At 46.5% G+C, this 14,596-nt stretch overlaps 1 protein-coding gene across 3 annotated transcripts in view; it reads left to right on the top strand.

Moving 5' to 3' along the window:
* The window catches only part of cdk5rap1 (CDK5 regulatory subunit associated protein 1), a 130,661-nt gene that overhangs the window by 37,017 nt on the left and 79,048 nt on the right, over nucleotides 1-14,596 (top strand). For all 3 annotated transcript variants that reach the window (XM_084395278.1, XM_084395276.1, XM_084395277.1), the window contains one exon: nucleotides 9,629-9,726. In XM_084395278.1, coding sequence (XP_084251404.1) covers nucleotides 9,629-9,726 — 98 coding nt within the window. The remainder of the gene's footprint in view (nucleotides 1-9,628; nucleotides 9,727-14,596) is intronic.

Below are 14,596 nucleotides of genomic sequence, written 5' to 3' on the forward strand. Positions count from 1 at the left end.
TGCTGGGTAAAGAGAGCCGGTGTGGTGTTAGCTTTAGCTTAGCTCTTAGTCCTCCGCGCTTCCCCCGCCTTTGTTTACGATCTCGCCGGCGCCTGCGAGCACTTCCGCCCCGCCGGGCAGAGTGCATAGCCTCGGGTGATCTGGCGATCTCAGGAAGGAGTCGAAGGTTGTCCATAAAACTGTCGGAAATTCGCAAACCAATATCCAAAAGCTCACCTTGGGTGTACGATGTTAAGGCACAACTGTTCTGGACGAACAGACCCGAAATGAGCAAGAAAAATACTGCTAAATTACAGAATCTGGAGAGACCGCGAGCCTCGCGATGTACTCGCGCCGCCATCATTGCATCTTTAGTTGTCCGGTCTGGGCAGCATGCTGTCCTGAAGCTAACCAGTCCAACCTCAAGGTATAATATAATATAATATAATATAATATAATATAATATAATATAATATAATTGAAGTATTTGAACTGATATAATATAAAAATCAGTTTAAATGCTTACATTTGTTTTAATATTGTATATTATTATAATATGAAAACAAACAGAAGCATTTAACAGATCTAATAGCTGATAGCAGATCTCATGAATGTGATTTCTTTTATAGTTATCTAAACATCCCTGACATACACTCACACTCAAAAATTTAAACTGATGTATGAAACTGAGGTATTTTGAATTTGCATGCTACACCTGTGGTGGGTGTGTAACTGTAAAAGTTTTATAACTGTGCTATGCCCATCTTCCTTCCACCACTTAATCTTTGTGTTTCGCGTTGCCTCTCGTATTGAGCTATTTGTTCCGCAAACTTTAAAGTACTCCTACAGCGACTGATTTGGCTCACTGCTGCTCATATGCGCTCATATCATTCTCTTGCTATGAATCCTGTAAACCACATTCACCGGTTCTAACTTTACAGCGACACTAACTCGTGGTGTCCAGAGTGGTTGACCAGAGCACTACAACTATTTCTCATTTAGATTCCGATCAAAAGGATTTTCCCACACATTTCAAGTCTGTCCTCTGCGCTGCATTTTATTCTTTCTGCGCGACCGCGCATGCAGACATCTAAGAGGGAACACAAATTTTTGGCAAGATTTGCCAGATTTACTAAACAGGGAAAATTTGCGTGACACTGCAATCCCATGAATGCACCGATGGGAGTGAAAAGTTCTGCGCGTGATCTAAAGACAATGCGCCATTTGCACACAGCCAGCTCACAGTATTACAAATTACAAAGTAATCGGTTGATGGCTCAATCGGACTGAAAAGCCTTCATGTAAACACCTTAATAGATCCGATTGAGCTCGATCCGAATGACATTTTGATCGGATTGAAAGGGGCGGTTTATTCCTTTTCTAACCCGATCGAGAGAACATGTAAACACTTGATCTGATTGAAAACCGAAACTGGAAGGACTGCGCATGTGCGTATGATGCGTAAATAGCATATGATGAATGACACGTGGAATGACGTATGATGAGCTGTTGTTCCTGTTGAATAAAGTGTCATATAAATGAGTGTCCCATCATCCTAAAATTATCCTTTCACTCAGCATCTGTGAAGTGAAGCAGGACAACGTCCCACCAATCCTTGTTTTGGATTCTCATTCACAGACGACTGGTTTTGGGCGCAGGGAGGGAAAGTTCTCTTACGAGAGGTTCTCTCGTATTGCGTAAGCTAGCTTACGCTGCGGGAAAGTCTCCTTTCTCGAGATACTGAAGCCAAAAATTATCCTTAATTTTTTTAAACCTTGTCAACGCAGTGCGGCAGCCTGCAGACCTAGGGCAGGCGAATCGCGTGCCCATTGGCTGCTCTGCGGCAACTGCAGCAGCCTATGGCTGAGCCTTGCGCGTGACGTCACGTCCAATGAGCGCGCTTGGCGCGCTTAATGCGTCACAGCCCGTGATTAGGGGTGTGGCTTAGCGTATATAAGCAAGGAACAGAGGCTGCTTCGCTGATTTCTGTCTCTTCAGCGAAGCTCTTCGCATCGCTGATCTCCGAGGAAGCCGCCGTCGAATCAAGCGACCAGCACGCCGAGGATTTCAGCCTGAGGACGCCGGCCGCTCGCCGCCTTCCCTGCCTGCTGCGCCATCCGGCATATATATCCTTTTCTTGCTCTGTGTTGTGTGTTTGTGTGTCCGCCGCGACACACTTGCATCTAAAAGAGCGCGAGGCGTTGTTGCAAATGCCTCGCTCATCCTGTGGCTCGTGCAGAGCCGCGCTCAGCGACGGAGACCGCCACGTGGTGTGCGCTCTCTGCCTGGGCTTCGACCACGCAGCCCGCGCTCTCTCCGAGGGCGGCTGCGAACAGTGTGAGGAGTTACCGATGTCGACCCTACGGGCTCGACTCGCTAAGTTTGAAGAACCTCCACCTTCTCCGGCCACTTCTTCCGGGCCACGTAAGAAGAAACGTCGCTCCCAAAGGCCGCCGGAACTGGACGCTACAGCTGAGTGCTCGCCGGAACCTCTCCCGCGAGCCTCGCTCTCTCCTTCCCCCCCACCCTTCACCGACGCGCAGCGGCCGGCCTCTGCCCGCACTGCCGTCGTCCTGGGGGACGATGCAGATGATGCCGCTGACAGCTGCTCTCTGCTCGCGTCTGACAGCGAGGAGTGGTCGGGCTCTCACCGCTCCGCCCCCTCGACTTTGGAGTCTACCAGATCCCGCGCTAGTGTTGACGCGGAGATTCTCCGCCTCCTCACTCAAGCGGTCGAGAGAATGGGACTGGATTGGTCCCCACCCAAGGAGCCGGAGCCCAATCGCCTTGACGGGTGCTTTCTACCTAGCCGCCGCCCTGCGCCTGCCTCTAGGTCAGCACCCTTCCTGCCTGAGCTCCACGCCGAGCTCTCTAAATCCTGGAACGCTCCGTTCTCCACCAGACTCCGCTCGCCAGTCTCCTCGGCTCTCTCCCAGGTGGACGGAGCCGCCGAGAACGGCTATAACGATATCCCCGCCGTTGAGGAAGCTGTGGCAACGCACCTTTGCCCGCCGTCTGCTAGATGGCGCTCAAAGTCTGCCCTGCCGTCTAAAGCCTGCAGGACCACCTCAGCTCTCGCCGGCCGCGCTTTCGCCGCCTCCGGCCAGGCTGCTTCCGCCCTGCACTCAATGGCCATTCTTCAGATCCTTCAAGCCGACCTCCTCCGTGAACTGGACGAGAAGGGCTCGGATCAGTCTGCCTTAACCGATCTGCGCAGCGCTACGGATCTTGCGCTACGCGCTACCAAGACCGCTGCTCAAGCCATCGGCAGATCCATGGCCGCGCTCACCGTCATCGACAGACACCTTTGGTTGACGCTCGCGGACATGAGTGAGTCAGAGCGCGCTGTATTTCTGAACGCACCACTCTCGCCCACCGGCCTCTTTGGCCCTGCGGTCAGCGGAATTGTGGATCGGTTCTCTGAAGTGCAGAAGGCGTCGCAGGCGATGAACCTCTTCCTGCCCCGCCGTTCGAGCCCAGCCACAGGCCGCCCTCAAACTCAGCCTCCTGTGCGCAGCTCTAACCAGCGCTCTTCCAGGCCTCCCAGCGCTTCGCAGCGACGCCAGGGCAGTCGCCCCAGGTCGCGCTCGACCAGCCGTCACAGACCGCCGCCCCCACGGGGCCCGCGGCCCAAGATCGCGTTGAAGCCCGAGCCCGCGAAGTCCTCCTAGCATCCGCAAGGAGGAAAAGATGGTTGAGTCCCGCTACGGCCGGACCGCCATCAAAACGCACAGCTCTGTCAGTCCCCTATGTTCAGGCTACTGCAGCAGCACACACCGCAGCCAACGAGCCAGTAATAACACTCGCTCGCCTGCACACAAACGCCGTTTTCACGGCGACCCAGATAAATCTCAAAAAGAGTATAAGTGCTTTAAGTGTAGAAAATGTGCCCACACCCATGTGCTCACTGCTTCACACAAGTACAATCCCCATGGTAACGCGCTCAGAGCGCTCTCTCATAAAGCGGCCTCACACCGCTCGAGTACTAAATGTAGTAAATGTGCCCACACTTCCGTGCTCACACCTACTCGCTGCTCGCTCTGTCACTCAGTTACCTCAAGTTGCTACGGCTCAAGCCGCAGGGGTATTAAGTGTAGAAAAAGTGCCCACTCCCGTGTGCTCACTGCTCACAGACCAGGTTCCCATGGCAACGCGTCCAGAGCGCTATCTCTTAAAGCGGAAACTTTCCGCTCGAGCATCAAGTGTAGAAAATGTGCCCACAGCCTTGTGCTCACACCTGCCCACCACCCGCTCTGCCAGACAGGTTGCAAACCTCATAAAGCCCCCAAACACTGGCCATGTCATAAGTGCAAACCCCGCGCCAGCTCACGAGCACGCGCACCCACTTTCAGACACCATAATCCCCACGCCGCTCTCGCGCCTGGGTTATTTGACAGCAGTTCGCGCTCCATCGTCCGAGATCGAGCTACCAAAATCTGCACAGTCGGCCAGCCCTGTTCTTCTGCCCTCGTGTCCGAGCATCGGCGGCGCGTGCGCCGCCCCATCCTCTCTGATACAGGTTCCCCATCCCGCGCAACGCGGCGATCTGAACCCAGAGACCATTCGACCCCTAGCTATGCATGCAAAAGCATGGGAGGCTATTCAGGGCGCGTCAGAATGGGTGCTCAACACCATAAGACACGGCTATTCGCTCCAATTTGCTCGTCGCCCTCCGCGTTTTCTAGCGCAGACGGAAACGAAAGTGAGTTTGGAAACAGCACATCTGCTTCAAGCAGAAATAGCAAAGCTGCTGCGAAAAGGGGCCATAGAACAGGTTCATCCGTCCTTGAGCGAGTCAGGCTTTTACAGCCGTTACTTCCTCGTTCCCAAGAAGGACGGAGGATTAAGACCTATTTTAGATCTGAGACATCTGAACAAGGCTCTCATGAGACGGCCGTTCAGGATGATTACAACCAGACAGATCCTTGCGCAAGTTCGCCCAGGAGACTGGTTTATCTCTCTCGATCTGAAAGACGCGTATTTCCAGATCCAGATAACTCCCCGTCACAGGCCATTCTTGAGATTCGCCTTCGACGGTCGAGCTTATCAATACACAGTCCTGCCGTTCGGCCTGTCTTTAGCACCCCGTACATTTACGAAATGCATGGACACGGCTCTCGCTCCCCTGAGGAGTCAGGGAATGCGAATTCTGAACTATCTGGACGATTGGCTCGTTCTAGCGCAGTCAGAGACAGAACTTGTGTCTCACAGAACAGCGCTACTCGACCACCTGGAAGGTCTGGGTCTAGCGGTCAACTGGACCAAGAGCTCGCTCTCGCCCCGGCAGTCGATTTCCTTTCTCGGAATAGAACTAGACTCGGTGGCGATGACGGCCAGATTGTCGGCTCGCTAATCAGAGTGACTCAGGTCTGTGTCTCAGCCCTGCAGCCCTGGCTAGCAGCCGAATGGTATCACACTGGAGTGACTATGGGAGTGGTTTCACACCGGAAAGTTGTCTCAACAGACGCGTCCAACCTAGGTTGGGGAGCGCTCTTCGAAGGCAGACCGGTCTATGGCCACTGGTCAGACCAGGAGAATCTCCTACACATAAACTGTCTAGAGATGCTCGCGGTCGAGAAAGCGCTCATGCACTTCCTCCCATTCCTCCATGGTCACCATGTTCTAGTCCGCACGGACAACACTTCAGTAGTGGCCTATGTGAACCGCCAGGGCGGTGTCAGATCAAAGCAACTCTGCGCCCTGACGGAACGCCTCCTCGTATGGGCTCAGCACTCTCTGCGCTCTCTGAGAGCATCGCATGTGCCTGGCCATCTGAACGAGGGCCCCGACAGACTGTCCAGGGACAACGTTCCCCCTGGGGAGTGGTCTCTACACCCCCAAACAGTCCAGTCGCTGTGGCGCCGCTTTGGCAGAGCGAAAGTCGACCTCTTTGCGTCAAAAGACAACGCACACTGCCCAGCATTCTTTTCAAAGAGCGAGGACGCGCTGGCCCAGTCATGGCCCAGCGGCCCGCTATATGCGTTTCCACCGGTCTCTCTGCTGCCTCAGGTCATCGAGAGAGTCAGGAAAGCGCGCCACACAGTGCTCCTCATAGCCCCGTTCTGGGAGAACCAAGCTTGGTTCCCGGAACTCATACAATTGGCAGACTCAGCCCCCTGGCCGATTCCGGTGCGGAGAGACCTTCTCTGTCAAGCCCGCGGCTCGATTTGGCATCCCCACCCAGAGCACTGGTCTCTGCATGCGTGGAGCCTCAACAATTACATGCTGATCTACCAGAAGGGGTGATGAACACGATCATACAATCTAGAGCCCCCTCCACGAGGCGGCTCTACACGTCTAAATGGTCGGTGTTTAACAAATGGTGCACTACCAGAGGGCTCAATCCACAGACATGTGGGGTCTCGCACGTATTGTGCTTCCTTCAAGAGCTACTGGACGCGGGCAGGTCCCCCTCCACGCTCAAAGTCTATGTCGCGGCCATTTCAGCGCTCTCTGTCTCAGAGCCGGGCCGCGCATTAGGAAGGAACGAGTTTGTCATCCGCTTCCTTAGAGGAGCGAGGAGTATGAACCCCCCGCGACCCCCTTCGGTTCCTATGTGGGATCTTTCACTGGTCTTAGACGCACTGAAAGCTCATCCCTTTGAACCCTTAGAAACTGTGGATATGAAATACCTCACGCTCAAAACCGTTTTTCTGATAGCACTGTCTTCAGTAAAACGTGTGGGAGACCTTCACGCGTTATCCACTAACGCCGCGTGCCTCGAGTTCGGACCCAATAACTCTAAAGTTATTCTCAGACCGAGGCATGGGTACGTCCCCAAAGTTTTGGGCACTCCCTTCAGAGCGCAGGTCATTTCCCTTTCAGCCCTGCCGAATGCTGGCTGCGAGGCAGATAGTAATCTCCTCTGCCCAGTTAGGGCGCTGAAAAGCTATATTTCACGCTCCGCCGCCTTCAGGCGTTCAGAGCAGCTCTTTGTTTCGTTTGGTGGGCGCACCAAGGGTCTCGCCGCCTCGAAACACACCCTGTCCAGATGGATAGTTGATGCTATCGCAGCTGCTTACGCATCTAAAAACCTGCAGTGCCCTTTGGGCATTCGGGCACACTCCACCAGAGGTATGGCCTCATCGTGGGCGTGGTCCAGTGGGATTCCCATTCATGACATTTGTGCAGCGGCAGGCTGGGCCTCCCCCTCCACATTTGTTAGGTTTTACAACCTGGAAGTTCCCGCTTTGCAGGCCAAAGTGTTATCAGTCTAAGTCTCGCGTAAGCCAGCCCACTGTCTGTGCGCGGGCTACGCTGCTGATTTAGCTCAACTGGTTGAACTACACTATGTGGGATGTGTTAGTTGGACCGGCTGTGCCGCTCCCTGCCCCATATTATGTGCTTGTGTACTGTGGTATCTTGGCCGCCCAGCTCCGCTTCGCGTTCCCTGGACTCCCCATGGGATTCATTCAGGATGCTGGGCGCGCGCACGGCGTTGACAAGGGTGTTCCCGCAGCGTAAGCTAGCTTACGCAATACGAGAGAACCTCTCGTAAGAGAACGTACTCGGTTACTAACGTAACCTCTGTTCTCTCTAGAGAGGGAACGAGTATTGCGTAACCCGCCGTGCTCTCGCCACGAGCTCATTTCGCTTCATGCGACAGAAACCAGCGAAGCAGCCTCTGTTCCTTGCTTATATACGCTAAGCCACACCCCTAATCACGGGCTGTGACGCATTAAGCGCGCCAAGCGCGCTCATTGGACGTGACGTCACGCGCAAGGCTCAGCCATAGGCTGCTGCAGTTGCCGCAGAGCAGCCAATGGGCACGCGATTCGCCTGCCCTAGGTCTGCAGGCTGCCGCACTGCATTGACAAGGTTTAAAAAAATTAAGGATAATTTTTGGCTTCAGTATCTCGAGAAAGGAGACTTTCCCGCAGCGTAAGCTAGCTTACGCAATACTCGTTCCCTCTCTAGAGAGAACAGAGGTTACGTTAGTAACCGAGTACGTTTTACTGCGTGATAAATATAAGCAGCACGTCAAACCGGTTAATATGCTCATTTACTCCAAATTATGAACAGAAATGGTCTGCTGTTTAAAACAAATAAAGAACCAATGTAAGAGAATAGTTTGTATGCGCAACAGCTGGAAACTCTGTATATTCGTCCAGTGTGCGCATGTCAAAAAATATATTCAGATTTGAAGCTTGGACATATAAACGCGCACATCAACCCGATCACATATTTAGCGTTCATGTAAACACTACATTCAGATTCATCAATCGGAATAAATTCAGTCTGATTGAAACAAAAGTTGTGCATGTAAACGTAGCCACTGACACACCAGGCTTTCCCTCCACACACACACACGACGTGTGTGTTTTTTTTGTTTTTTTAAACCAGTTCAGCAGAAATCCCGCCCTGCAGTCGAATCTAAAGATTTCATTGGTCATGTCAATCACTGTACTGATTGCCTAAACCAAACACTGATCCCTAAACCTACCCGTCACTGTAACCTATGAAATAAGCTGCAGGGCGGGATTTCCGCTGAACTGGTTTGGGTGAAAAAAATCACACGCACACACTCAGACTACTAATCACTTGCACCTGCAGCTCATTGCCATACTCAATTAGCACTACCACAAAAGCTCCTCTCACTCCTCACTCAGTGTGTTGTCACCAGTATGGATCTCAGGCTGTTACCCTGCTCGATATCTGCTGCTAAAGCAACTTACCTGTTTCCCTGCTATCTTGGATATACTTGGATATACTCATCTCCAGCGATCTCCTTACCTGAGCTCCTTGTCTCCAGTGATCTCCTGTGTAATCCTCCTTAATCCATCATTAACAGAACCAAGTGTGCCGCACAAGTCCTGAAAAGTGAAGCCAAAGCGTCTTGATCGCCCTCAGGTGGTTGGTCCCAGTATAGGTCATAAACACCGCCCTCTCCACGTAGTCTAATGGGACGTGAGGCAAACTAAACAATCAGATTACACTTAAAATATATTTTTTTCAAAGATGTTTTCTGTCATTTTATGTAGTTTTTATCACACTGATGCTTTCCTTTTTTTTTAATAAGTTTGGTTGTAGTTAGTTATTTGATGCTATAAAAACGGGAGTGTGACGTCATGTTTGACAGCTGTGATTAGCTTCTCTGAGCGAAGTAGTCACTGACACTGAGGCACCAACAGACTTTTTGGGGGATTTTCAGGAGGAGATTGGAGCTTCAACTTTAATTTATACATTTCCATAACTGTTTATTTCACACTGACATAATGAGATGTTCTGCAGTACATCTGTACTAACTGTTTCTGCGGGAGTGTGGGCGGGGTCTTGATACCTTGACTCCACTTCACGCTCACTACTGCGCAGACTCGGGTCCCGTGTTCACTGCTGCACAGAATCAGGTCTGCACAGAATCTACTCTACTTACCATTATTAAGTATTTTGTCACTATCATCTATGCTGTTGTTTTCTCCTCCTGTGCCATCTGCCAATAAATACTGCTTTGGGTCCAACTTAACCATCGTGTCTGAGTTCTCTATAACACTACCAAGAGCAGCACAAATTAGTGTAGAGTCGCAAACAAGCAGAGCTGATGATAATCAGGTGTGGGTAATCTACTAGCAACACAGGCGTAGGCTATTTAAAATGGCCCTTTGCCTGTAATTACAGTATTTAATTTAACTTTTTTTTTTTGTTAAATCAGGTGTTACACTTGATTCAGGAGAGAAGGAACATCTGCAAGCAGATCCATCTGCCAGCACAGAGTGGCAGCAGTCAGGTTCTTCATGCTATGAGACGTGGGTAAGAATCGTTTATAGGGCTGTGTATTGTCAGCTAAACTTATTACACATATCATAATAGAGACAATAGATGATTATGACAAAAGTAATTTATTTTGGTCAATATTGTAATTACTTTAATTACTTAACACAATTATGAGTGGGTGATATGATCAAAACCTTAAATTAGTAATTTATTTCACAATAGTGATATATAAAAAGTATATTTAAAATTCACAATTCTCTATACCACAGCAGAATTCTAGGCTAACTAATTTAAGTAGAAAAAAAGTCTTCAAAAAGTTAATGAAGACAAGTAAACATACAATAAAAACAAAAAAGCAAATTACAAACAATAACAAATTATTTATTAGTTTCAGACCAACATTAACCCTCTGGGGTCTAAGGTGTTTTTGGGGCCCTTGGGGTGTTTTGGGATGTTTTGACATGCCCTGACATTTGTGCTTTTTTCAGTTATTTATAAACATGATAATGGCAAAGGTGTAAATTCACTCTATATAGCACAAACAGGGCTACCATAATATGTGAGCAACATGAATGTAGATGTTTGTATTTTTAAGAGAATAATGTTTATGTGTGGTTATTGGAAAAAATAAAAATGAAAGTTGCTGAAATAAGACCACAAAACTCATACTAAATATGTGTCAATAAGACTTTTGACTAATGGATGTTGTCGCTTCGAGTTCTGGCTTCAAAATTATGTAAAAATAGTCTTGCTTTATCGTTCACAAAAAACAATACATTGATTTAAATTGTGTAAAACAGGTTTTGCTTGGAAAGCCAATATGTGAGGGGGCGTAAAGGGGGAGTAGTTTACACCTGAGAATACAATGTCCCACCCACTCTGCATAATGAGCCATCCATTCAGGTGTGACACTGACTGAGCCACAATGCAAGGACAAAAGATATATTTAGAAGAAGACTTATATTGACCATTTAAGATTTTGCTTACATCTATCTTGTAAATATGTTTTGCTATTTTATTAAAAAGGTTACAATTACAACAATAATTACAATTTCAACAATATTTCAAGTGTACTCTTTCGTTGTAAAAAAATGATTATAGGCCTACATTTTATCATATGTATTCATTATTTTGAATATAGCCAACATTGGAACAGCTAACATCTTAGTTGATGACTTTATTTTTGACAAAAATAGTTTATATATATATATATATATATATATAACATATGAGCAGAAATTGCTAAACAAAAGCTTATTTGATGTGGCAGTATATTCTACAGTAAAAACTGTACCCAAATCTAGTCAACAAAATGTTGTCTTTCATATTTCGCCTGACTGTAATGTTGTTTTTATGAAATATTAGGGCATATAAATGTTAATTTGCAGTTTAATAAGTTGCTTATACAAATAGCCTACATTTTATTTCAACATATTTCAGTCGATTTTTACTCATCTCAGTATAGCAATACAGTTTGCTAAAACATCATCATTCATTCACACACAGAAAGCGATTTAAATTTAAACGGTCTTTTTGCGAGCTGTGGTAAACAGCGCGCATCTCTGCGGTTCATTCCTGAAGTCCTGAAGTCCTGTGCTGAACAACTAGCAGGTGTGTATACAGACATTTTCAACCAGTCCCTGTCACAAGCGGTAGTTCCACGTCTGTTCAAGTCCTGTTTTGTGATACCAGTTCCTAAGAAACCTGACGCTTCAACCCTAAATGACTTTAGGCCTGTGGCCCTAACACCAGTTGCCATGAAGTGCCTAGAAAAGTTGGTTCTGACACATATAAATTCTTTCATCCCAGACACTGCAGATCCATTTCAGTTTGCCTACCGTCCGAACAGATCAGTGGACGATGCAGTAGCCTTTGCTTTATACCACACACTTCTACATCTGGACTATAACAGAACATATGTTAGGATGCTGTTTCTAGACTATAGCTCCGCCTTTAATACCATCCGTCCTGCAAAACTCATTGTAAAGTTAATAGACCTCGGATTGCCGGCCACTACCTGCAATTGGATTTTAGACTTTCTTCTAAACAGACTGCAGGTGGTAAAGATGGGAGGGATAATATCAGGAAATCTCACAGTCAGCACAGGCACTCCCCAAGGCTGTTGCCTCAGCCCTAAGCTCTTTACATTATACACACATGACTGCGTCTCCACTCAGGACAGCTCACTCGTCATTAAATATGCAGATGACACGACCATCTTGGGCCTTATTAAGGGGGGAGATGAGACAGGGTATAGGGAACTGGCCAATGACATCATGGTCTATGGAGAGGAAAATGACCTGTTCCTCAATGTAGACAAGACCAGAGAGCTTGTTATAGACTTTAGGAAGAAAAGCCCTCCTCTGCAGCCACTCACCATCAAGGGCACTGTGGTGGAGAGGGCCGACAGCCACAAATTCCTGGGCCTGCATTTAACATCTAACTTGAGCTGGACTACAAACACTGTCACCACAGTGAAGAAAGCTCAAAAACGACTGTATTTTATCAGGCTTTTGAAGAAGGCTGGGCTTGGGATGTGCCCTCTTACTCATGCCTACAGAGGACTTATAGAGACTGTCTTGACATATGGCATTACCGTGTGGTTTGGAAATGCAACACGGGCAGAGAAGAAGTCTCTCCAAAGAGTTATAAAGACTGCAGAGAGAATCATTGGGACAAACCTCACACCCATGACTGAACTGTACACAGAGCGCTGTAAGAAGAAAGCTAAGTCCATACTTGGTGACATTCATCACCCAGCTCACTCACTTTTGAAGCCCAGACACAAAACCTACAGCCTGAGACATATAAGAGCGGACAGTATCATTACACATGCTGCTATAACAGCTTTTATCCAGCAGTGGTGAGACTAATGGCTAACTCATAGAAATAGGGTATATATGGTATATATGGCTAGCAAGCACTGGTGCACTGTGTTTATTTATTCATTAATTTATTTATATATGTATATATGTTTGTATGTATGTATGTATGTATGTATGTATGTATATATATATATATATATATATACAGGGCTTAATTTGAGCCGGAACACGCCGGAACATGTTCCGTCACCTCCGACATTGGATCCGGAACCTTTTTTATTGGATCCGGCACCTCATAAAATTAATTGCCTAAATGAAAAAAAATTAAATTACTGTTTGTGTAGTGTTCAATGTTTGTGACACATGACTTGCGCGCTTGTTGTACGAGTTGAGATTGCTGTTAGCCTCGATCGTTTCACTCAGGGGAAAATGTCAAAAAGACAGGAAATTTTGCTTAAACTTTTTCAAATACGCTGACCAGTCAGATCCCAAACAAGCAAAAATCGTTTCTGCTGATCAAAAAGGAGACCACGGTGGACACAGTAGCCTAGTGTCGACATAATATCTCGTTATTTCGACATAATAAGGGGACATTCTAATCTGCATTAAGCCACATTAAGCGTTCTTATAATGGTTTTCTATGGGAGGAAAATGCTTAACGTGTAAATGCGTTCATATTATGGGCTCATCTGATTTTTTTGTACATAGCCTATTTGTTAGGATTTTAGTATCATAATGATTAAAAAATGCACGCACAATTATCCGTGAACTTGATTTGAACAAATGCCTTTCAACTTGTGTGTGCAAAATTCAGAATTAAATTAATGTGCAGAAATTTGTACAAATAGAGACGCTATGTATAGGCCTACTTTACTGTTGTAGCCATTAAAAAAGCGCATTTAGTTTCATATTTGTTAAAATATTATAATGTTTTTTTTTTTTTTCATTTATGTTGATTTACGAAAAGTGAACAGCAGGACCGAGTAAGATAGGATGCGCAATATGAGACATGGAGCGGGTCAGACATGATTTTGACCACTTCATCAAGTTGTTTTGTAGAAAGCCTTTCTTTAAAGTGAATTTCGTTTTGTATAAATTGTATCTTAATTTTAATCAATTTTTCATCAACCAAATGCCTGTATTTAATGAATAGGCCTACGAAACAAATATAACGGAGGCGCCCGCGCGCTCACTTGCATTGCACGTGAACTAGAGCACATCCTAACTTAACGAAACTCAGTGTATGCCTCACACAGACATGACAATTACATCAAATACACAAAGCTTGAAATGTCTTTAAACGAAATAATTCAAAAGGAAAAAAGAAAAAGGCTACTCTCTGATTATGTAATCCATTAGGCTTATTTATGTGCATTTCTCTCTATAAGCGCGTTCACACAGAGATGGCGATCGTCAACTTCATCTTTGCAGCCGAGTCGACACTTTTAGAGAAAACACTTGTTTATTAATAAAAATCAATACACGCGTCACCGGATTTACAGATGCACGCACACATATTATTTCGAAATAACGAGATTGTGTTGAAATAACATTATTATTAATAATAGCCTACATCTTTTAGAATAGGCCTATTTGATTGAATGCTGAATGTTGCGCTTGTTCAATTTAATACAATTAAAACTTTAATTGTGATCATTAACATAACTGAATATTAAATATTTAGTGGCCAAGTTTTGCGCAGCTCCCCCCGTCAATGATCTAGAACCCACTCAGCACATGCGTTAAAAATTCTCTGGCGCTGTCCCTGCAGAGAATCTACTTAGGCAGTGTAATATATATATATATATATTTTTTTTTTTTGTTCCGTTACCTCCAACCCCGGTTTTGAGTCGCCGGATCCACCCCCCCTCTGCGCTCCGGGACCTCCCACTTTACAAATTAAGCACTGTATATATATATATATATATATATGTGTATGTGTATGTGTGTATGTATATGTATATATATATGTGTGTGTGTATGTATGTGTATATATATATATATATATATATAAATGTATATATATATTGACTCTAAGGGTGATGCAGTACAATTCCTATGTATGTGTACAATTCTTTTTG

Source organism: Rutilus rutilus (genome assembly GCF_951802725.1).
Source record: "Rutilus rutilus genome assembly, chromosome: 22".
Lineage (NCBI taxonomy): Eukaryota > Metazoa > Chordata > Actinopteri > Cypriniformes > Leuciscidae > Rutilus > Rutilus rutilus.